Consider the following 26,255-nt stretch of genomic DNA (forward strand, 5'->3'; position numbering starts at 1 on the left):
AAAGCTTTAAAAAAAATCTTACCTCGGTAGGTTTAAAGCACTCGACCAGTAAGTCCTGTAAAACAATAAGAGACAGTCTGAATATACTGTATACAGTGTCTTGCCTGTGTGCAGTGGTTGATGAAGTACACTTGAGTAAAAGTACAGATATCTAACCAGAAAATGACTTTAGTAGAAGTCATATATTAGAATGTTACTTGAGTAAAAGTCTTAAAGTGTCTGATATTTACTGCATTTAAGTATCAAAAGTAATTTTCTGGTATTAAATGTATTTAAGTATTGAAAGTAAAAGTACAAGTCAATGCTGTTAATAAAAAGGCAAGCAAGTCAGAATTTTGAGATTTATGAAGTTTATTCCTCTTAACATGTACGCCACCTTCAAACTGGAAGCAACATTACACTTAAAGAAAAACGAGCTGTCCACAACTTAAAGGATTTAAAGAACAAAATCCAGTTTTTCCTTCCCTCATAGTCGCGAATAGCATGTAGCATGATCGGACATGCAGCCTGGACTTGAACGGACATCAAGACTTAAGTACAACTTAGAGAGCACTTTGTTTTGCACTTGCCCATCACGTGAATGAAGTAACTTAAAAGCTAGGACCACTAGGGGTGTAAGAAAATATTGAATATCGCAATATTATGTTTTGTGATACTGTATCGATTCTCAAAAACACTGTATCGATTTTTAATTAATAGTTTACATCCAAAGATAACTCAGTCAACTCCGATTTGATGCATGTGATGGTGTTCTTTATTCTATGACAGTTTTCCAAAAAATCGCAATATATCGCCTTGCTTACAGTATCGCAATATATCGCAATATATTGCGATACTGTAAGCATGGCGATATATTGCGATTTTTTTAATCTAATTTTTGGAAAACTGTTATAGAATAAAGAACACCAACCGCCAATAGTAACGAAGATGCGTAGGGGAAATGTATCGGAGTAAAAGTACACATTTCATTTAGGAAATGTAGTAGAGTAAAAGTGAAAGTTGACAGAAATATAAAAACTCAGGTAAAGTAGATACTCCCAAAAAATATTTAACTACTGTGACAAAGTATTATTACTTCGTTACATTACACCACTGTCTCGTATGCTCTGTGTATATTCGTATCCTACCTTGACCCTGGCTCCCCGTTCTACGTCACTGGGCATATCCAGCAGCTCATCCACATCTATCTCAAGCTCTGGGATGGCCTCCTCCTGTAACACGTGGAACAAGAGAAGAAGAGAGGAGAGCACATTAAGAGACACAGTTCCAAGTGTAGTTACAAAAAAAGTAGTAAGTAGAGTCAGTCTCTTTTCATGGAAGCGTGGGTTAAGAATAGAAGGCATGATGAGGGCTTCTTTCCCTGTGTTTATGTTATGTGGTTGTCTGAAAATAGAGCAGCGCGGGCCATTTCTGTGTCTCTGTATGACGTGGTGCAGTGACTGATGAATGTCCGTTTGTGAACACTAGAGGGCGGTGTCCCTCCATTACCTCACGTGTTGTACATAAACAGAGAAAAGAGAGCAGAGACAAAAGAAACACGAAAGTCGACGGATAGTTTCAACTTATATTATTCAAGGATGCAAAACAGAAAAAAATTAAATTCTTGTTCTGCATACAGAAAGCAAACTTCACTTTTCATAAGCCACCAGTGTTCACAATAAAAATGTTTAAAATCCGACAGAACATAATGGAAATAAAGTAGTGGTGGTGACAGTGTTTCCACAGGGGCGCTACGCTGTAATTAAGTACTAAGGGCCGCAACTAACAATTATGATCATTATCGATTAATTTTCTGTCAGTTGACTAGTGGTTGCAGCTCTAAAGTACATAAAGGCATCACAAAGACGCAAAACTAAAACATTAAAGGTTTCAAATGGAAACGTCCACTCAGCCGTTACCAGATTACCAAAGTAAGCTTATCAATAAAGTTTTGAATAATGTGAACGCTAGCACTAGCTGAGTCAATGTTAGCTGTGCTAAGTTTGGTAATAACAAAGGGTTAGTTCAGATTTTTTGAAGTGGGGTTGTGTGTATACTCCCACGTTCTGCGAGGTAAAATTACTGCTTTTGTGAATGTAGTGTGGTGTCTTTGAAGAGAGCGGTATAATGGCTTCAGTTCCTCGTAGGAAAGGGCAACGGCGGCAAGGTAAAGCGGCTGTGGACGGGAGCAGCAGAAAAAAGCATTTAAGCCACCGAAAAAAAATAATTATCAGTTTAAGTGTACACTATATTTAGAATATTTTCACCACTTTACCTTGCCATCACACAGCCCTTATAGCTGAACTAACCTAACTAACGTTGCGTCCACACAGCAGTACATTAATCAGCTTCAGTGACGTACTCCTGTTGGCTTCTCCAAACAGGGAGCATACCAACCTACTGGTACTGTATGTAACGTTAATACACTGGACTATAAGGATGTATATATACTGTACATGTAGTAGCGTTGTCATGCAAAAAACCTAAGTCAGGTCACATGGGAAAACGTTTTTAGAAGGTCTCGGGAAAATAGCAGTTTGACGCCAAAATATATGTACTTTGACCAAAATTTAGAAGAGCACAGACATATGGCCAATACTGATACATTCAACTGTCTGGGGATGGGAAAATAAAGCATTTTTTGAACATTAAACATGTAAACATGTTCTAGTAGAAACCCCAAATACAAGTATGCACCTGAAAATGAGCACAATAGGTCCTCTTTATCACCAGGCAGGCAGGTAATATCTACAGCAAGTGCATTATTGAAAGCTCGCCTGTAAACTGCTGACTGTCACGCTGTTGCCTGAAGTGAAAACACGCTGCTGTAAACCTCAAAATCTGCTCCTTTGAATCATCGTAGATGTTTAGAAACTGCACAGAAAGTACATTTAAACAGAAATGGCTGCAACAAATGCACACTTTTAATTTCAGCAAAGCAATTATCGCCCGATACTGATAAGTAATGTGAAGGTTAAGAGCACCCCTTGCCTCCAGCGTAGAGATATTAAGCTTATTAAACAAGTAAAAGTGAAAACGGAGTTCGCTGTGAGTTCATCTTTGTCTCTTTTCTCGCCACGCCTTCTCCCTTAGGCCAATCAATCCCTTTATTCTGATTAATCTGTCGCTCTGTAAAAAGTGCTTTAATAGTCTCCCTCTCTTTCTCTGTTTCTCCATCTGTCTCACTCAAGCACACTAGCTCAGTGTGTGCTATCAAAGCGGCTCACCACTGGCAACAACACACACACACACACTCGTACACTCGTTTCCCCCTCTTTTGCAGCTCAATTGCCACCCTATATTCATGTCATTCTCTAGGAATCTCTCCCTCGCTCTCGTCCTCCCCCTCAGTTAGAGTTGCCCACACCAGCTGTCTCTGCACCTGCCCGACTGCCCCCTACTTCACCACACACACACACAGTCATGTACACTCTCAAACGCACAGACAGACAGGCACTGCATGCTGTGTGTGCACATTCGTGTGCCACATTAACCCAATGGCACTTTTTTTTTTTAAAGTACTCAACATCACACACATCCTTTCTGTTGCACACATCTAACACACACACACACACACACACACACACCTAACACACACACACACACACACACGTGGATTAAAGAATTATAAAAATGAGCATTAATAAGTCTGAGCTGGATGAAGAGTGTGAGTGTGTGAAGGGCGGGGTGTGAGGATTTAGCTCTGAGCAGGACAGCCTGTGTGTGTGAGATAGAGAGTGGAGGTGACAGACAGACTTACTGTCAGCAGAGTATAAAACACACACACACACACACACGGACAGACAAGCAAGTTGACTTTATTTTACAGACATGCTGTAAGTGGCAACGCAGACAAAAATGTGCAAAAATACTGACACACACACTCACACATACTGTACAGACACATAAGCTGGTATTCTTAAGGAATTTCAAAATTTAAGCTCCGAAAGACGGACACAAAGGTGCACACGTGCTTACTTTGCAGACATACTGACGCTATTAACACTCACACACACACACTCATGGGCTGTGAAGTCTGACACAAAGACTGATCTGCACAACATGTGGGCTCCATGTGCTGCTGCTGCTGCTACATGCAGTAAAAAAAAGCAAACAGAAAATGTGAGAAAGGCGAGAAGACAAAGGAAACAAATACAGAAACTCAATTCTGTACTGCAACTTTTGCTCAGATAAAAGAGAAAAACGACATTATTTTTAACCATTAACAGCATTTCTACTTTGTAGTAGGGCTGCACAATTAATCAAATATTAATCGTGATCATGATTTTGGCTTCCCACAATCAAGTAAGGGATAATGTACAGCGAGCCGGTCATTGTTGTGAAAGAAACCCCGACAGGGCGATGCCGCACCCCGAAGCGGGGCGCTAGCTGTACATTATCCCGCTTATTACACAGCTACTTACTTAAGAAATTAATAATTTGACACAAAAACAGTCCGCCAGAGTCCGACATCAGAACTGCGCCCCATAGCAACAATCTGTTATACATAGCAACAGTCTGCTATAAAGAAATAACGGAACGCCGTGATTAACCAATCAGAATTGAGTATTCAACAACGCCGTGTAATAAATAAACATGATCGACTGCTATATTGACGTTTAAAATGCTCCGCTCATCGAAAACTCTGCTGCATAAATCAAGTGCTTCCTAAAAGAACAGCTAGTCGTCGGTGTGAAAGTTCTTCAGCGTGAGTGAAGAAGACAAAAAGCTGCAGTTTGTCTCAACTGCAAGTCCAAAATAAGCCGTCAAGGAAAAACCTTAAAAACATATAGAGCACATAACTTAATCAGACTCTTATTATATTGTAATTCATTCCCATACAGTGAGCTACACAGCTCCGTTAACGGAGGTTCCACTGAGTTACATTATGATGCGTTCACAGTAAAAATGAGTATTGGGCCATTTTGGCCATAATCGTGCAGCCCTACTATGTATCTCTGTGGCGCACTCACAAGGTAAATGTAACTGCTGTTCCTGAAAAGCGTAAGCGATACACTTCCATTTAATACAGCTTACTTGAAAATGATTTGAGAGAGACTGTTAAATCTGCCGGAGGGGGGAGGGAACGCCAAGAGGAAGGAAGGCAAGAGGTTAAGGAGCACATCGAGAAGAGGGAGCAGCTGAGAGGGGGAGAGCGAGAGAGAGGGAGGGAGGGATGTTGAAAAAGGCCGGAAGACAGGCTTCAGAGAGGAGACACAAAGAAAGCAGGGAATCACGAGGGAGGATTTCCAAAACAATCTTCCAGACTGACTTACTGAACTAGTCTGGAGTCTGGAGGGGTTTTACTGTTAGCTGCAGACGTGATCTGGACTAGAAAGGTGCTTACAAGATATTGGCACACACTGCAGGGTTGTAAACAAAGCAGAGCAGTGTAGAGTTACTCAAAGAGGCAAATCTGATTTACCCTGAAACAGGAATCTATTCAGTAAGTCCACAAGACATCAGCACTTTGAGTGTTTGATGCATTAAAGAAGGCACAATACAATTTATAGTGATAGATGTGAAAGTAATAGATAGAGTGGGAGGTGTTACTCCAACATGATCCTCCAGACCACCTTCAGTGCTCCATGGCATATAGACTTTTAAGTTTCTGTACTTGAGGATGCAAAAGATATTCCACCATCTGCCATAGGTGTTCAACAGGGGGGGAGATTTGGGGCCTGTATCGTGAAGAAAGGTTGTGATCCGTCGGCCATGTTGAAAACAGTTAAGCCAAAACCAAGCACCGCCCACCGCCCACCGGCCGGGGCAAACTTTTATCATTTTACAGCTAAACAGTACACTAAAATTTCTTTACCTGGTTTTATTCATTCTAGTTTGTTCATCATATGACAAAAAAGCTACAAAATATCACTATGAAGGATTGTCCATGTATCTTATTATCATTATCTTATTTCCATACTTAATTCCCACATTTATTTAAAGAGGACCTATTATGCTCATTTTGAGGTTCATACTTGTATTTTGGGTTTCTACTAGAAAATGTTTTAATGTTTAATGCTTTAAAAAACACATTATTTTTCTCATACTGTCTGTCTGAATATACCTGTATTCATCCTCCGTTTTAGCGCCTGTCTCTTTAAGATCCCATCCTGAAAAAGCCAAGTCTGCTCTGATTGGCTTTCGGAAAAAATGTGGTGCACCTTTGCAAAGGTAGTTCTCAAGCTGGGTATTCCTGATAATTTTCCATCAACACTGATGCATATGATTTAACTGCAACAGGTTACTTTCTCAGAGCCCGATCAAGGCCTGCACTAATTATTTTGACTGCCAGGTGACGATCTCACACTAAACAATGAATGTTTTCAGCAGCTGATAAAGTTTGAGAGTTTGAAAAAACTTTATTAGTATACCACTTTTCAAAGCGGAATCAATAAACAGCAATAAATGAGAAAAACATTGGAAGCAATACAATCAAAGGTCAGATAATGACAAAATAAAGATAATATGATAAAAGTTTGATAATTAAAATGACAAAATAATGTTAAAACCCTTAAATGTGTAGTAAATTGTAATACTGTAGTAAGGTAGTAGTGTTTATTGGCCATCAACCTCGCGTTTACGCACGTATTATCGCAAAAATAGACTTCAGGTCACTGTTACACCCTTGAGACGCAGCTGAGACGCGAGCCTGCACGTATGCTGTGTAGACAGCTGCATAGATTAACATGAGATCTGTTGCGTCAGAGGCGCGAGTGAAAAAGACGTCTGATATGCGTCCGCTTGCGGTCTGGACACAGTCTCAGCCTTCAATCTAATATTTGTACAATATTCCTGATGTGTCTATTCTAGATGTGTGACTTCATTGTGTATATCTCCCCTCACTGTAAATCACTTTCCGTGGTTTCATCTTGTGTCATATTAAGTAACTCCCCCCGTGGTTCCGTTGATGTTGCATGCCCTTTTCATTCCGAACCACCAGCATCATCTGAGAAACAAACTGCTACTATAAATTATGGTCTTTAAATTTAATTATAGTCTTCCTGACAAGCTTACGAATGTGATTCACATAGGCCGAGATGGGGAGAGAGCAGCAGACAGACGCGCTGTCTGTCTGGAGGCCAGCCTGCTGAACAGAGCAGAATGAGATGTGACAGTATGAGAGCGTCTATGTGTGTGCCCGTGTAGGTCATACTACTATTTCTCTCGCAGGAGGGGCGGCTGTGCACAGCGGCTGCAAGCTTGGGACAAATCAAATGCCAGATACAGCTTCCTCACAGGAAAAACATAAGCTACAAACACAAGTAGGTCAGCGCCCTTGTATTACAACAAAAAAGGCCCATCAAGGCTACTGTAAGTATCTCTGGAAAAGGAAGTGATGAGAGAGAGCAATGAAGCAAAGTCAGAGCTTTCTCCAGGGGAGTTAGGCGAGAGACTGGATTGAGTTAAAAAACAACATCATGTGTCAACAGCTTTTATTTTAGACTGACTTGATTTCACAGTACTCTCACTGTGATTTACTTGTGAGATACACATACACTAATGCAGTTACACACAGTGAAAGATGAACTATGCAGATATAGAAAGAAAAACAAGACCCGGCCAAAACTGAGTATATGGCTGGACCGTGTGCGGTCAGTCTGTGAATTTGGGGCTAAATTATTATACATATAGTCAGTAATCATGTCTATAATGTTAAAATCCAGCGGTACATGTCCACCAGGTCCGATGAGGACACTAGGGGCCGCGCTGCTTCACTTAACTCAAGAACGTATATTGCCAAGAGGCGAAAGTCAATAGTTCGTTCCATTGCAACATCAGCGCCCAGCAGCAAAGCTACGCTTCCGCCATTTTGGACTGAAACTGACTACCAGACACCAGTAAAACGTCCGCCTAAAAAGTGCCGTACAAAAGTAAAACAAATTATTTCTATTCTATTGTCATATTCTACTAAAATGGCCTGTATGTTGAACAATAACATTTTGTAAATAAAATAAGTGTTTTCAGTCCAAAATGGCGGCACCGGAGTTTCGTCTCTTTAGGTGAGAAATAGGCGATGCCACTGCTGAATCTGGTTTCATTTTAGATCTAGATCGCCTAGTTTGATAGCAAGTTTCGAGCGTAAAAAATCTGAGAAACAGCCACTAGACAGATGCAGATAGGACCATGTAACTATCACACTGAGCACATGTAGGCACACGGCTGATGAAAAGATAATACGGGTCCATATCGAGTGTAATGAGGTGTATATAAAAGCTTCATGCGTAAGTAGGTCACAGAGGCTACCTGCGAGGATTTCACAGCATGTGATAACACACCACATAGCTGATTCCTGTGATAGGATCTGTGTAAACTGTGTAGGACCAGAGAGAGAGAGACCATGTAGAGGAAAGGCGTTTACCCAAACCTCTATAACGGGTGATAAATAGCCACTTTTGCTTTCCTACTGCCGCAGTAACAATCAAGGATAAAAATAGTCCGACTTCAGGATGGCCGATCGCCCGTTTCTGCTACAAAGACAACAACAACATTTTGGCCGGGTACAATGCAGGGATGAAGAGGGGGGTGGGGGGAGAGAAGGAAGTTGGAGACAGAGGGAAGTGATGGCTGGAGCAGGCAGGATTGAGGAAGGAGTAGGAAAAGTAGGCCGCGTGGCGTTGAACAATGTCGCCGCTCACTCCAATTTCCAGGTGTGTGCTTGTTTTGACTGAATAAACCAGACTCCTTTATACGCCATTTACTCCTTCTTTTATGTTCTTAATGCTTTTTATTGAATAGTTGTGGAGAGAATAGCGCGTCACATACAGTAGCATCGCACCGAAACAGGGTGAAAATGGCCGTGTCTATCCGGGGGTCATGTTTCCATCACTGCCGATCGGAGCTGGAGCCGATAACCTGTGACTACTGCAGAGTCATTTATCCCCGGATAAATGCTGATTGTAAACTTTCCCACTAAAGATAAAAGCCAGATGTTAGTGTTCTTTTTGTCCAGGGGGGAAAGGGGCTTTACACTGTGCGCCTTTCCTTTCCAATTCCACCCGTACTGTCTTACTGTATTGAGGTCAGTCCAAGCAGGAAAGTGCTTTCGCTGAGTGTTTATATGTGTTTGCATTACAGAGTGGGTGAGCGAGTGAGTGTTAATGTGTGAGCTCCATTAAAACTATTACCCCGAGCCGGTTGACTTGGCACTGTGACACAAGTACAAAATATGTGTGAACGCTGACAATGACAGGTTGCAGACACACAACCAACTCTGCAGGCAACGTGAGCACAGCCATAGCTGAGATTGTTCGGAGGTTAGTGTGCGTTCTCTCAAGTTGAAAGAACAAAGTGTCCACGCAACAGCTCCACATCACTAACACCAATTACTCAAGAAGGAGCTAGGAGTAAAAATGTCTGAAACCAAAGCATCTGGTTAGATTTTCTGCCTGTTTGAACTCAAAAAGCATGTTGATGGAGGAAACTGGATTGTGCTTTAATCATCTTTGTCTAATGGTCCAAATCAAAAGGCCTGAGCTATAAATCATTCAGCGCTTTGTCGATTACTAAAGCTCGGCTATCGCAATTAGTTGTTATTGTGAAAAAGGATTATTGGTGCGTCACGGACAGAGAGAACATCAAGTCACCCACTAAGGTGTGCTGGAGGACAGACAAAGGCGAGGCAGGGTGACAGAAATAAGAGAAGAGGTGAGGACAGAGGTGGAAAAACGGAGGCGAAGTTGAAGGCTCAGAACATGTTAGTGAAATATTTGGATGTTGACAACATCCAGGTAAAACAAAGATGAACAAAAGAGTAGCAGAACAGCTAATAATCACTCTTGAAATGCATTCTTAACAATCATACACTAATATAATATGTACGGAAAAAAAACTATATTCCTGTATTGCTCAAGTTCAAGATAGTGGTGGCTTAAGGATGAAACGTGCTTCTGCAAAGATTCATACGATTATATTTGAGGGTGCGGAGAAGGTTTTAAACTCACAGATGAGCCGATAAGCACACCTCCGAATTCACACGTCGTATCGTGCATGTGCAGGCCTGTTAGATAAATTAACACTGATTGATTGAGCCATAAATTACATGCAATAAAACTAGAGATGAGTCACTCCAAAAATGGAACTAAAACATAGAGACAAAAAAAAGCATCTTGTGATTTATTTGCAATTGTTCCAACTTCCTTTCCCCAAACTCAAAACGTAGTTTCCTAGGAAATTTTGGAGAAGTTATGTGGGCTGATGTTGTGCAAATATCTGCAGGCAATACCCGTGTATGGACATGGTATGCCAATATGGAAACATGTTATTTAATAAGAGGGCTGTCCTCGGCTCGACCCAAGAAATTCTTAGTCGAATAACACTCATATGATTTTGTTGACTGATGGATTAGTTAATTTAATCGACAGGTGTGAAACTGAGTTTCTCCTCAAACAATCACACAAAAGCACCACTTCAAATCTCGTGTTTACCAGACATTTGCTCATAAGCTTCTTAAAAATAAGTCATTCAGCATGAAAAACGCATAAAACCCAACTAATCGACTAAAGAAATCTTAGTCGACTAAGACCAAAACGACCAATTAGTCGACTAATCAACTAAGTGGGGACAGCCCTATATAATATGACTAAGTGGCCTATTTACAGAAGTTACCAAACCCCTTTCTTACCAAAATAACCACAAATATTTTAAGCTGAAAGCTGAAAAGATGCCTGTAAGCCATCTCAAGGTGGTAATTCGTGACATCCTTGTGACTGATCTGGTAATTTAGTCTACTGTCATCTGATTACCGCACACACACACACATAGGATAGGACCAGCATGGAAATAATGGAAAAATACTGGGCTTGAACCTGCTTCCTGTCATGCTCTCCCCCTCTGTCTCTCTATCTTTATGTCTCTTTTGATGCCCTTCCTGTCCGGTTGGCATTACTCTCTGCTCGCTCCGTGCTGCTCCCCTATAAATCACTCTCAGTGCGTCTGTAACAGGGCCATTCATAGCGTTTGGGCCACCTTGATGCTGGCACTTATACGAGAACGAGAGAGGGAAAACATAAGAGCGAGGGAGTCACAGAGGGGTCAACAAATGTCCGTCATCGCCTGCTGCTTTCCATCTTCTTTCTATCTCTCACACGACTGCTTATCAGGAATCTGCACCTCTTTCAATAACAGACATTGTTAGCTTCCCTCTAACACTTCTTTTCCTTCCTCCCTGTGTGACCCCCAGAAAATAAGACCGTTATAAAAGGTCTCTTCTCTATTCTTCTTTCATGCAAAGAAGGGGTTAAAACACCAGAGCACCCAGCTACTTCCTGTCTGGACACGTGACCTTGGGAGATAGCGGGGGAGGGGAGGGAATGTAGAGCGATATCTGTGGGAAGTGGCTGGCTGAGTGTGTGTTTGAGAGAATGTGTGTGTGTTAACAGTTTAAGAGGGCAGAGTTGACTGTGTGTGTGTGTGTGTGTGTGCACGCAATTAATGTAAGTGGCTGCTGTAATGAATATGTGGCCTCACACACAGCCATAGACCATAAACCACAACAATCCATAATCAATACGATGCAATGCACTTAATCTAGAGTCTAGAATGTGCATGTAACATCTCATGTGTGTGTGTGTTATTGTGCACCTTTTGTTTGTGCGTGGCTGATTTTCATCTCGATTGCACGTCTAATCAGTTGAATGTACTTCCTCCCAGGAAGAATATGATGTCCTGTTTTGAATCATATGAAAAGCAGAGAGAAAGCGCCGCAGGCAAAACGGTAGAGCTGAACTAACCTCTTTACAGCCAGGATGGAGACGAGGAAATAGAACGTAATTCTTTTATGAGAGTAGGGATTGAAATATCCAAGACTATCTGTGTCTCTTCATGCACCTCTGTGGGAGTAGGGACACTTGTAGCTCCTTAACTGTTCTATTAAAGATAGGGTTAGTAATTTTGATAAACTAGCTAGAGTACACTAGTTTTTTTAAAATGATCCAACCGAAAAACCCAGCCCAGTGTTGCCAACTCTTTTTCAATTAAAGTAGCTTTTACAATATAAAATACATCAGTAAATACCCCACAAGTGAATTCTGAAGCCTTTATGTGTATTAAAAAAGGTGGTTGCTAACAAGTGGCTAAATGAGACTACTAAACGCCATCATGCCGACTCATCCGCCTTTACAGCCTCGTTGTGTATACTCATGGGCACTCATGCGACCAACGCATAGTTCATTTATAGCCTAACATTACCTTTTACTTCTGGTGATTGCATTCACGGTTCAAAAATTGTAAAAGTGGTGTTCATTTGTGAAGATTATCTTGCTAAACAAAGCATGTAAGATTATAAACGTTTGTTTGCCGCAGAGCTTTTTTTCTGCAATAACCCAAAACCCAATGGAAAAAATGCCATTGGCTTTTTGTCGGGGGAACCCGGGGCGATGCTAACTTCCTGGTTGGCCTATAAAAATACCTCATCCCTGGAGCACTCTATTAACGTAAACATATCACAATTAACGTGAATGGCGAACACGGCTATTGTTAGTACTCACAGCTGTCAAGCTAGCAGCGGGTGGAAGACAAGCAAACAAAAAATATTTTTGAAGATTACCAACCCTAGCTTTAAAAACCCCTCTTAAAACAACATGTACCTCTCATCGAGCACATCCTACCAGAGCCTCCATATGTTTTGACTCTGCAGCCCCTGTCAGCCTTCCTGCTATCTCACTACTGATAAAACAGCTCTGTCGTGTCAAGTAAAAGGAACCAGAGCCTCCGGGGTCTGGTGGTGGTGATGTGGGCATGCCATTGTGTCCCAGTGTGTGTGTGTGGGTTGCTTCAGGCAGGAGAAAGCCAAACTAAACAGGCTCCAAGTACACAGAACGTATACTTCGTAGGATGCCAGGAAACATTCATCACTATAATTAGGATGCAAGCACAGTAGTTTTGGTAGTTTTGACACTGTAATTAGGCAACAATAGCATATATACTGTATATATAGCATTAGTAGAGTCAAAAGACATACATAACAGAGTAAAATGATATAGAGCTGAACTAAGAGCTCCTGATAGACATGGATTGGTCCGCTTGCACCCAAAGCACACACGCTGCTAAAAATCTATTTGTTGAGTTAAAATGTAGAGTGTCACCCAACCTTGACCCCCCACCCTCCAAAAGCTGCCCAAAGTCCTAGTTGCTGCCAGCACGGTTGAATGATTCACACATCAGCTTGTTTGGCCTGACTGAGCGGTTCAGTGGTTTGTGTGTGTTGACTGAACATGTCTGTGCTGCAGCAGCCTCTCTGGGGTAAACACTCTGGCTGGTCCCTCAGGGTCACAACCAGCCTCGGGAAGGTTTGTACTGGCAGCGGCGCGGTGCCACCAGGGGCTGGAGCTCTGCTGCTGTATCACGCTTACTAACTGCTACATGAGGGGTGACAGATTGTCACCGGTGCTGCCCAGTTTTCACCCAACTGCGAAGTCAAATTTAAATCAAAAATCTGCAAAATGTTGATAATTAATCATCGGTTATTTAACACAGTAGTGATTTAAAGGTACAGTGTGTAGGACATCTAGTGGTGTGGTTGCAGATTGCAACCAACTGAATACCCATTCGCTCACTCCTAAGACTAAGGTAACGTGAGCCACCGAGTGCAAAAACGTGATAACGCCATTCCCCTCGCTCTGAGACCATCCTTACCATAATAAGCAACAGGAGCAACAGGAGTCAGACAGCAGCTGGTGGTATCACGGTTTTTCACTCTGCGGCTCACGTTACCACAGTTTCACAAGCGTGTTGGAGAACTACGGTGGCCTTCAGGTAACGAAAAAACTCGAAAGACTCTCTCTAGAGCCAGTGTTTGGTTTGTCCGTTCTGGGCCACAGTAGTAACATGGCGGAGCAACATGGCGGACTCCGTGAAGAGGACCTGCTCCCTATGTAGATATAAACGGCTCATTATAAGCTAACGAAAACACAACAATTCTTATTTTTAGGTGATTATATATTAATGAAAACGGATGAATATTATATTCAATTTCGGCTAATAGATCCCCCAAAATCTTACACACTGTTCCTTTAAGCTACTACAAGTTCATGTTTTTTCCCCATCTACCATTCTAAATCCTCACAACAGTTTTACTTTTCCAGCCGCGGCAACAGTGGCACACTTAGAATTGATTGCTAACTTTTAACCTTTGCTTTCAATTTCCATGCAGCTTTTAATGATTTGCATAAACATATACAGCTTCTCTCTCTCTCACTTAAAAGGATATCCATCTCTCTCTCTCTTCAGCCCACTCTAATTACAAAATGCCCCGTGCATCCATCTGAAATATGCGATCCGGGCAGCATCTTCAAGTGCCCACTTTCACCCTCCACCTCCACTCTCCAGCTCCTCTTGAGCCTGTCATTTCTGCAGCAGAGGACAGATCCGAGGAGGAAATTATGATATCGATGTGTGTGCTTGTGTGCGTGCATCTTGGGGAACATTGAGAGAAAAGTAGCCTGAGGTGTTTTAACAAATTGATTTTCCCCCCATTCTTCCATCAATTACTAATTATCATGAGAGCAAACAAGTACAAATTAAAAAACTTGGAAAGAAATAGATACAGAAAAATAGCTCACTGGCTCCTCTATGAGCCGGTGAGTCATTACCACTACAATTGGACTGAAAGACGAGATTACGTGCAGATTAAATTAAGAATGCATACAAACAAGGATTACAGCAGATTATCATTACGTCACTCTTGGCAAATACTACTAACACAACAAAAGGGCCCAACATTCATTTGTTCATTAGTCATTCATTGAAAGACTTATCCTTTTATTCTTTTATCCTACAAGGTCATTCAGGTTCCATTCAAAGATGTTTTTTCCATTCATTTTTTACCCACTTTGCCACAGAAATGTTTATTTGTGGAGCCTTTTAATTCATTCTGTCATTATTGAGATGTAATCCCTGCGGATTTCAAAAGGGATTAGAGAACATTAAAATTCTTTCATACAGATCAATCATCAACACAACCTCTGACTTCTTGAACACTGGCAACACGCTGGGTAATCTAATAAATGAAATGCTTCGCTTAAATTCCATATTCATAATATCCATAATCAGTTACAGGATTTTCCAGCAGATTATCACGTAGAAACAAAAACAGACAAGACTAGACATGGTCTGAAACAACAACAACCCTAATAAGAACCTGTCTGTCACAACATGATCATTCATTAGCCGCCTGGCAGTTCATTTACTCAGAAGTTAGCTCAGTAGCAGGATCAGGAACTGTTTTGGTGGGTCTTATGGCATTTACAGAATCCAACTGTAAGTAGATTAAAGTAATTAATCTTTATGAACGTAAAACACACACCCCTGTAGGCTTGAGAAAGCGGGAAAGGAAGTTTCTATGAACGTGTTGGTCACTTTTTTTGTCATATTTTATAATATGGAACAGAAACAAGAGGTGAATGACTGAACACTTGTTGATTTGTTCACTCTTAATTCCAACATTATGAGAGGATGCGGGAGTGAGAGAGAGAAAGAGACTCCTTCCTGGTGAATCAATAATTTATTAATCAGACTCTTTGCCCAAATATGGTCAGTTGTTCCTTCCTGCTCAATGACTAAAAGCAAACTGCCGAAATAAAGTTAGTTCTCAAAGTTAAGACCACACATGTCACATGAAAAACTAAAAAGTAAACTGTCTATCTAAGAACAACATCAAACTATCATTAGAATTTCTTTTATTAGTAAATGACAGACGACTGTTAACATTATTCTTCCACCTCATTCATCAGCTTGTCTACCATCTCTATTGCCAGTCTGTTTGTCTATCTGCCTACCAGCTGTCTGTCCATCTGTCCACCACACATCTTTCAGCCATCCATTTCTTCCCAAAGCCATTTTAACCGGAGCAGTTTTCACAATCGCACAACAATCCTGCCGCATGACTTCCACGTTGCGATACCATGAAAGCTTAAGTTGGGTTTCACATGGCGGTGACATCATGGAGGATATATGAAGCCAACGTGGCACTGTTTGGTGCTCTCACTTGGCAAACTCTCCATCAGTGTCTGCTAACACCGGGCCACAGCTCTGAACACAGTCTGTTTCTGTAAACCCATCTGATCAAGTACTACCTGCTGAACATCCCATCCCATCAACTTCTCTAAATATCCTGTAGTCTGTTATTGGCGCATAAAAGGTACAATAAAGTAGGGCTGTCAAAGTTAATGCGATAATAAAGCGTATATTTGCTTTGAAGCCACTAATTTCTTTAATGCAATAACTTGCGATTATTTAGGTTGTAGTGGGCTCAGTTTTAAAGCCAGAGCAAATATACTGGTATCATATGAAACTAAAAAACCTAAGGAATCCATCGGTACCAACCATGTCATGCCAGCTTGTCGAGAAAGAGTCTAAATAATGCTCCAAACTTACGCTAAATTTTGGCGAGGAAAAACAGGCATGGCCATTTTCAAAGGGGTCCCTTGACCTCTGACCTCAAGATATGTGAATGTAAATGGGTTCTATGGGTACCCACGAGTCTCCCCTTTACAGACATGCCCACTTTATGATAATCACATGCAGTTTTGGGGCAAGTCATAATCAAGTCAGCACACTGACACACTGACAGCTGTTGTTGCCTGTTGGGCTGCAGTTTGCCATGTTATGATTTGAGCATATTTTTTATGCTAAATCCAGTACCCGTGAGGGTTTCTGGACAATATCTGTCATTGTTTTGTGTTGTTAACTGATTTCCAGTAATAAATATATACATACATTTGCATAAAGCAGCATATTTGCCCACTCCCATGTCGATAAGAGTATTAAATACTTGACAGATCACACTTTCAGGTACATTTTGAACAGATAAAAAATGTGTGATTAATTGTGATCAATTATTTAAAATGATTGACAGCCCTACAATAAACACATTATACACACACAACACATTCAGTGAGTAAAGCCATATACTAAACTTCCCTGCAGTTAACCAACAGCTCAACTGGCGTCTGCTCTAATGCACCTCCTGGGACTAAAATACACTCCTGAGTGGTGTTACCTCACTCAACCTGCGGGCAGTTGGCATTACTTACGCAGAGAGATTTCATGATTATAATGACTCCATACCAAAGATGTATGCCAGCTTCTTGTCGCAACTGTTAATAATGGAACAATGGGTTTGTCTGTTTCGTTGTTTTAGTATGGTTTCAATATGGAGGCCAATAAAAAAATCACCAAAAGCTCGTATTTATCTTTCATTTAAAAGCACTAAAACACCCTGGAGGCACATAACACTGGCCTGTGTACCAAACTATATCACTATTATACCCATGCTCACTTTAAAAAGCCTACTCAGAACTGCCATCAAAAGCATATGTACAGTTTTAAAATGCATTAATAAAAAGAAAAGGACAGTTAATAGCACTTTGGTTCAGACCAAGCAGAGTGCTTGTCTGAAACAAACTGTTGTAGCTCATTCAAAATAATGAGCAGGGACGCAAAGGGCTACTTTAATGCATCACAGTCATTATATTTATGGAAGCAAAGATCTTAACAGCCTGAGTATTTACTGGCCGCCTATTAAATGTGAACACACAATATACACAAGTGTTTAGCAGGAGGATGTGAATGAATAGCCGGCTTTCAAGTCTATAAACTGTCCCATGACATCAAACAAGTTACTGCCTGCTGTTAGATTTGCTGCAGGCAGCCGACTTTCGTAATCAAACTTCAAATGTGCCCTCGCTTCACTTGCGATCATTAAGGTAAAATGGTTTTGTTTAAACCTTTTACACTTGGCCACCAGCCCGACCTGTGTGACAGAGGATGGAATGACAAGCTCATCAGGCTTAGCTGCTGCTGAAACATAATACTGAAGGGTTTTGCAAGGTGTTAGACAATCAGTACTGTATGTGCAGGTTACGCTGTCTGACACATGACGGAGGATTGTGACAAACAACAACGAGACAAACCTTTAAGTAGTATATGTATACCCAAAGATATTCACAATATGTTACTGGGTCATAGCTTATTATTTACAGTCCTGTATGCTGACAAAATTGGCCAACAGACCTGTCCAGGCTGTTCTCATAAACCGTTCATAACCATACCTACGAAAAGTAATGCACTGTAATTCATATACAGTATATCCCACAAAATCAATTTGTATGAAATCAACATACGGTAACCAGGAAATATAAAGAGCGAAAAACGCCGCGTAGGGAGGAGGAGGTCGGGGTGGATGGGTGGGTCAAAAAACACAGGACTTTAGCCTAGGAGACTGGCGTTTGTGTCCTGTGTGAAACCAGAAGTCAAGTCAAGTACTTAAACTACGGCACTTTCATAGTTATTTTAACACAAATGTTGATTTATTTGTCACGTAACTTCCGTACTTAAGTTACGACACTTCCATAGTTATTTAACCCAAACTTTGATTTGTCACTTAACTTCCGTACTTAAGTAACGTCACTCCCGTAGTTATTTTAAACCAAACGTTGATTTGTCACGTAATTCTCTATTTAAGTTACGCCACTTCCGTAGTTATTTTAACCCAAACATTGAGTTATTTGTCACGTAACTTCCCTATTTAAGTTACCCCACTTCCGTAATTATTTTAATACAAACGTTGATTTATTTTTCACGTAACTTACGTTCTTAAGTAACGTCACTTACGTAGTTATTTTAAACCAAACTTTGATTTATTTGTAACATTCCTTTATCTCCTAACATTAAGCAAACGTTAAGCAAAATATCTTTTAGAAGTGATTCACAAAAAATTTGCAAATTTATTTGGTGAAACCAAGACGGACAGGTGAGTGTGTGTTTATGGGCATCAACAGGTGTGTGCATTGATTGTATTTTTGGGGGAAAGTGGTTTGTTAATATTGTCCATTTTCCTATGTACTGTATGTGTTTGTCTCACACACTTCCTATGACAACATGCATAAACATTCCCCTGGATGACTCACATCCCTCATTCTCCCTCCCTCTCTCTCTTTCTGTTTCTACATCCATGCCTCCTCTGGCCTGGCATTCTTAACTTCCTTCCGATCTTACTCACACGCTAACCAAAACATGCGCTTGGTCTCCCTCACTGACTTTCTAGCTTGGTTTGATTTGTGTCTTTGTCTTAGAAAACACTCACATGGTCCGTCAGTGGGTCAGGGCTACAGTACATGCTGACTCACCCGCAATTAAACAGGAAAAGAACTGTTCAACACGTAGTTCAACCACATGTGAGCTGTTAACACCATGTGTGCATGCCCATGTCTGTCTGTGTGTGTGTTTGTGTTGGTGTGTGGGGTATTCACAAAGACACACTGGAGTCTTTCACTCCCGCTGTGTAACAACCACTCTTTGTAGTCGCCCTCTTACGCACACAGAGTGAAACAGGGTAATGCTGATTGGTATTCAGACCTTAAAGTGCAAGGTTTAAGCAAATGTTGCACACTCTGCGTGTGTTTTTGTGCAGGTGTGTGTCGGAAGGTCAATCAGGAATCATCCATTTATCCTTTACTGTAATGTTCATTAGTATGTGTTTGAGTGATATTCATTTATTCAGCTGTCAGGAGTCACTGTGTTGTTTTCAGGGGACTTTAGGCTCTACTATTATATTTCAGCAGTAGCAGGGGACACATGTTACAATAACACTTTCTCCCTCTCTGACATCCCTGCCTCCTCCTACTACTTTTTCCTTCTCCTCCTGCCATCCCCTCTACTTTTTTTTCCCTTCTCTTCCCCCGTTTATTGCATTCCTGCTCACCAATCCTGCCTCTGTTCTCACTCGTATCCCCATCTGTGTTTATGTATGTGTGTGTGTGCGTGTGTGTGTGTGTGTGTGTGTGTGTGTGGCCACGTAGGGCCCTGGAGTTTGGGGTTTGGACCGCCCACTCGCCCCACTGTTAACCATGTAGCTACTGGTCAGCTCCAGGGTACTACGAGCACAAAACACAGCTGAACTGAGAGAGAATAACTGACAAATTAACATTTAACAGCACAGTTGCCATGGAAATGATACCAAGGCTGGAGTGAAATTTGATCATTTTCTACTACAAGTGGAGTTGTGGACTCGACGAGTGAAACCCCCCCCCCCCACTTTCCTTTTCCCTGGAGTGAGCTCCAACTCACTTAGCACCTTATATACAGAGCCAGTAATAGAGTGGAGGCTCAATAACAACAAAGAAAGTGTACACAGTTTAAAAAGGCATCAATCCTTAAAGAAACACTCGCTGATTGTGTGATGTGCCCAGTAACCCTCTTAAATCCTAACACTTCCTGCCAGTTCAGTGTTTATGTTTTCAACCTAACAGTTGGGTTTATAATATAAACTGTGAGACGAGTGGGAATTGTGGGATTTGGAGGCTCTATTGCAGCAGTTCCCAACCTTTTTTTGTCTAAAGCCGTGTTTCCACTGCATGGTACGACTCTTTTGGTACAAGGTCTTTTTCTCTAGCCGTGTTTCCACTGCGGATCGTACCCCTTCAGGCTACATCCACACTAATAGCGTTTTAGTGTGTGTTTACTACCACGTACGCTGGGCATGCGCATGCCGGTGTAAACAGGAAGAAGCGGTGGACACAAGATTTGATGCAAAGCGCTCAAATAATAGCTTGCCTCCTGCGCATGTAGGCAGTAGTAGCATTATAAAATGCAGAATTTAACTGCACAACAGCTGCTAGCATCGACAACAAGGTCAGCAACGCTTGTAACTCGTGATCCTCAGCTGATCGCCGTAGCGCTCGAGACTGCCGTGACATCATCTTAAGGAGACACAAGCTGAATCATTTCAATGGCAACCAAACAGAGAAGCGTCTGCAATTGTACGCCGTAGTGTACGGTGTAGTTTTGCTGGCATTTTTTTAAATGTGGGTCAAGTGAATTTAGAATTGCGGTCGCTCTTGACGGCAGCTTGGCTATTTAAAAATCAAAGGTGTCCTGCGTCGCGCCAGTGAAGATTCTCTCAGACGAAACAGTGGTCTGCAGTGTTTTAACTCCACCGTCTAGTATCAACTCAGCTCGCTTGGAGCCTCGACCAAGGTGGTACCAAGAATGGAGCGGTTCTATTTGAACCATCCACAACTTTTGCTAATGGAAACACAACCATTCTAGTGTGTAATGAACTGAACCGAACTGGACTGGACTGAAATGGACTGAACTGAACTGAACTGAACTGAACTGAGCTGAGCTGAGCTGAGCTGAGCTGAACTGAACTGAGCTGAACTGAATTGAACTGAACTGAACTGAACTGAGCTGAACTGAATTGAACTGAATTGAACTGAACTGAGCTGAACTGAACTGAATTGGACTGAATTGAACTGAGCTGAACTGAACTGAGCTGAACTGGACTGGACTGAACTGCTTGGTGGATATGTGCCATAATGTGCCCCCACAGCCCTATCAAATGAACTCAAGTAACCCCGCTGGGAATCACGGCTCTACTGGACCCCTTATCAAAACCAGTTTCTTCAACAAAGCAAATGCCACATTATCATCGACTGCAGGAATTCACCAAAGCCCTGCTAATCTAATAACTGAATGCCTCTAATTATAATGAAAACAGGGTCTTTTTTTGGAAAGCAAAACGGACACAACCGTTTTTTTTTTCCACTGCATGGTCTACCAACATAAACATTTAACCAAGCCTTGTTGCCATGGAGTCATATTAAGGCTCGGCTCCTCACTATTACCCATAGCGACTCTGACTGATGGACTGACTAAGTGGCTGGATGAATATCTGACAAGCTGGCTGGCAGAAATGACTGTCTGACTGCTTGTAGCGTGTTTAAAGGGATTATATGAATGGGGAAAATAGCTCATTATGAATTCCCCTGTTGAACAAACATGCCGGTTGTATTAATAGCAGAACTGTGCATCCAAGACAGGAGAGAAATAAAAAGGGAGGTGAGAAATAATGAAGGGTGAAAAATGAAAAATGCGGCTGATGGCAACAAAAAGACAGAAGCGGCAAGAAAAGGAGAGAACGATTAAGCAGATAGGGAGGAGGAGAAAGACACGCTCTATATCTTTTGTCAGCGAACAGGGTTCTCCCAATACCCACTCCGCTCCCTGACCGGCTCAAGCTGCCTCTCCAGTTACACTGTTTAGCAGCACGTGCTCCACATCTCTCCGTCTAAATGAGCCCAATGTGTCTCCATCAGTGAACCGACTGTAAATTAATCTCTTTGTTGTCTAACAGCCGAGGCAGAGATGGGATCAGGACAATGAAAAGATGGGGAACCACAGCAGAAAAATAGGCATCATTATGAGAGATATGTGTCCAAAAATGTGAAACAAATCAATATAATCTGATATACCTGTAATCAGACAATAATAAATCACTACAATCCAAGTCTCACTGGCAATGCGACACCTGTTTGTGAGGCTTTGTGTGACACTGTTTGCTCAAAAAAAGCATCAGTGCATTAAAGCATGACTGAAAGACTGAGTGGATTTAATGAATGAGTGTCTGCTATCACTCTCCACTTTGATTGTCTTCTGGTGAATTATAAAAAGGTCACACTAGAACACAGTACCGCAGAGATTTTTCTCCTGAATATATTCTTTTGACTCTGCAAGGTTTTAATCCATAGCATATTAATCCATCGCTGGCAGACAATCACAGCACATTGATTTTATAATCCTCTTCAGGCCATTTAATCGCCTCGGCTGGCATGTATCCCTGCTACTTTATTATTATTATCCACGTGTCACGGGATATCCCTGTAACCGCCATTAAAATGTCAAAGAAAGTAGGATACAATCTGGTTTTCCATCTAGTTTTCACACCAAGTGATAAGAGAGGTATCGGTTTCCAAGTGCATTTACACTCTGTTTGGCTTGGAACAACATCTGGTTACAATTAGTTACTGTGTCAGATTGGATTTTGGACTTCCAGGTGTAAATGTGGAGACAGCTAGACCTCCTCTTCTGTTGTTAATGGCCAACCTGTCTGCAACAAGACAACCGCACCATTATAACAACAGCCTTTGTATGCCTGTGTGTGTCAGTAAGTAGAGCCCTTTGAGAGTTTTTGAAAGTTTTGCTCCGTAACAACAAACAAGTCTAACTTTTTGATCCTCTATGGTGCGCACATTTTTCTTCCAGCCTCCTGCACTCCTGCCTCTCTGTCTCCGTTAGCCTACCAGGAATTCTCCAAACCTGTTAAGTCGTCGTATTCCTCGCGCTAGGAATAGAATGTGGGTCAATGCCAGCTCAGTGGAGTCGACGTGAGCTTACCAACTACTGACGCCAGCAGCTACACCACAGCTGCCGCCAGGTTACATTAGAACTGCACGGCTCTCCGTGACCTATAGGGTCTGATGTGTGATAGTGCGGAGTAAAGTGGTTATGCTCAGTCATTACTACCGCCAGGGAGGTCATTAGAAGGGTGACAGGATCCGTGACTGGACCCCCCCCCCACCCAGACTCATCAGTATGATCTCATTTGTCTTCCTGAAGAAAGTATCTCCCTCACCACCTGCCTTTCGCTTTACTTAAAAGTTTGCAATTAGAATAAACAAGAATGGGGTGAGTCTCGATACACTAGGAATGCACCGATACCAGATCGGATATTGGTGACAATGGGGCAGATCTATTCAATTCAATTCCACGTTTACATACTATAAACATTATATACTGGAATTTTAATTCCTGTTTAAGTTTTGACCAATTTGTTGCTGCATTAAAAAGGTTTACACTTGAATTGTAATTCCTGTTAATTTTCACCCGGTTCGACAGTTATCGGGCCGGTAAATAGGCGTTATCAGTCGCTATAAGCACCATAGATGTGGGCCAGTAGGGGCCTACTACGTTGTGAAAGTGAAACTTAAAAGTAACACATTCTAACATGTTGTAAAACTGAATGAAACGTCACGTTTTGAATACAAACAAAAAGGCTTCTTTAGGTTTAGGCAAAAAAACACTTAGTTAAGTTAAACACCGTGTTTTGGGTAAAATAACTACAAAGACAAATACACATTGTTGGTTTCACACAGGATGTGACCTCCGGTTTCCTGGGTGAAAACCCTCCACCCGTTATGGAGTTTCACACTGTCTATACTACAGCACCTGACTTCCGCTTCTGCTCCTGTCATAACTACTACGGTCGCTAGAGGTCGCTGTTCTTTTATACCTTCTTCCGGTGATCTACCATGTGAATAGACGATAAAACCTACTAGTGGGTGTAGTAGGCCCCTACTGACCCACATATATGGGGCTTATAGCGACTGATAACACCTATCTAATAGCCTGATAACAGTCTGATCGGCTGTAATTTTTGGATTTTGTTTTGGTTGTTGGTGTACGATTTATTATTTTAATAATAAATAACAATTCACAAAATGTATGTTATGTTATCTATATACTAATTTCTTACATTTTGTTTTACAGAGTTAGGAAAGCGATGTTGAAGTCAAGCCTGATGTTTCTTCACACACAAAAGAATAATCCCCGTCACACATGACGCATACAGTTTATTAATCAAACACTGGTATCGGATCATTACTCGGTATCGGACGATTCCCAAAGCCCAGGTATCGCTATCGGTGTCGAGACTGAAAAAGTCATTTCGGTGCATAAACCAAAAACAACCACACAAAAATTCAGTTTTTTCTTAATTTCTATATTGAATTATAAAAAAATTATTACTTTTCCATCCAAAACAGCTCCCAAACAGCAGCTAAACAAAGTATTTAACGCCAAAATCATGGTTTCCAGCCAGCCATTACTACTTTATTAAATTAATTCACAGGTGTGCTTTAAAACCGCTTCAGCCAATCAGAAGAGAGAGAGAGAGAGAGAGCAGAGGCTGTCTATTTCACGAGAAGGCTATAAAGCTGCATCAGCTCCATTTAGCCTACCTGTGGGTGGCAAGTTAAACAATAAGCTCTTTTTTTATCTGACTGTTATAAATATGAAATTAATCATTTGTTTCTTGTAATGTGCACACTCTTTCCTAGTTTTCCATCTTCATTACCTCATCTCCTACTTGCATACGGCCCAGATACTATAGAGGCTGTATATAAGAAGCGAAGCTAGGCCAAAAGCAGCCACAAAAAGGGCCTGTTAATGTTTCTTTATCAACAGTTTGCTTCAGGACCAGACACACAGACGAGCGCAGAGCTTCTTATTAGAGCCCAATTACTTAGCGGAGCCGCCTGGTCGATAGGTTCGATCGGTTTTGGAGGCCGGGTATTGTTTTGGGGTCTTTACCTCACAGTCGTAGAGGTCCGTTAGCTGGTTGATAATCCACTCCTCCAGGTTCAGTCTCTTCCTCAGCTCCTTGCGGTCGTATTTGACGGTAACGCGTCCCTGCTTCCGAACCGGTGTCTCCGGTTCCTCCGTGGTGCCGGCCGGCGTCTGGAAATATACCCGAGGTTGAGGGCTCGTCTCCGGGCTCGTTACAGCAGCCATGGTCGCAAAAAGAAAATCCCCCCCGGAGGTGTGGAAGTGTGGAAGAGGAGACGGAGAGGAGACAAAAAACACCCCGACTGATAAATGAGTGACTTGGAATCCCCCGGAGAAGACACAGCGTTGGACCTGATGCTTTTGTTGTCCAAAAACCGCTCAAAGGGACATTTGCAGGAGACGGCCGCTTCCAATAAACACAAGACGGCGAGACGGCGAGACGTGAAGAGTGACCGGCTTATTGGGCTATTTACAGCATGCAAACTGTGCTTCTAGAGAAAGAGAGCCGGCCTCAACTCTTCATTCAGTACAAAGAGAAATCACACGTCTCTCTCTCTCGCTCTCTCTCTCTCTCGCTCTCGCTCTCTCTCTCTCTCTGTGTCCCCACGAGAGGTGCGTGCGCGCTCTGACTGGACTCGAGCGCATCCGACGTAGCGCGTCTGAAAAAAAGGAAAAAAAAAGAATGTTGATTTTTTTTCCAACTTTAAAAAACAGTTCACTCCCCTTTTCTTCTCGTTTCCTTCTCATATACACTCATCCCCCTTTTCCTTTAACTCTCACATGTGACCCCCCCCCCCGGAGCCCACTGGGTCCATTTTAACATAGTTGGCACAATATGAATGAAAGACTTTATTTCGAACATAAAAATAAATAAAAATAGATACAAAATAATAACAAACGAGTAATAGTGTCCAAAAAGGAGTAGGTAGAAGTAAAACTTATATTTCCCTACCCCTTTCTCCTCTAATAACTCATATATCATAGAATGATAATATAATATAATATATAAACTATCACAGATTTATCTGCATCCCAAATTATATATATCCCAAGTTTATTTACAACCCACATATCCATCCAGAGTTAAAAAGTAGATATAAACCAACCCTTAACGCAACCCTTATCACAACTCTTCCTCAACCATATACCTC

The 26,255-nt window shown here is 41.7% G+C and overlaps 1 protein-coding gene across 1 annotated transcript in view; it reads right to left on the reverse strand.

The window, feature by feature from the left end:
* The window catches only part of ppp1r14bb (protein phosphatase 1, regulatory (inhibitor) subunit 14Bb), a 28,789-nt gene extending 3,090 nt beyond the window's left edge, over positions 1–25,699 (reverse strand). The window contains exons 1-3 of the mRNA XM_037757982.1: positions 25,129–25,699; positions 1,128–1,211; positions 23–55 (exon numbers count right to left, since the gene is read on the reverse strand). Coding sequence (XP_037613910.1) covers positions 23–55; positions 1,128–1,211; positions 25,129–25,329 — 318 coding nt within the window. The 5' untranslated portion in view covers positions 25,330–25,699. The remainder of the gene's footprint in view (positions 1–22; positions 56–1,127; positions 1,212–25,128) is intronic.
* Positions 25,700–26,255: the final 556 nt, after the last annotated feature.

Source organism: Sebastes umbrosus, chromosome 22 (genome assembly GCF_015220745.1).
Source record: "Sebastes umbrosus isolate fSebUmb1 chromosome 22, fSebUmb1.pri, whole genome shotgun sequence".
Lineage (NCBI taxonomy): Eukaryota > Metazoa > Chordata > Actinopteri > Perciformes > Sebastidae > Sebastes > Sebastes umbrosus.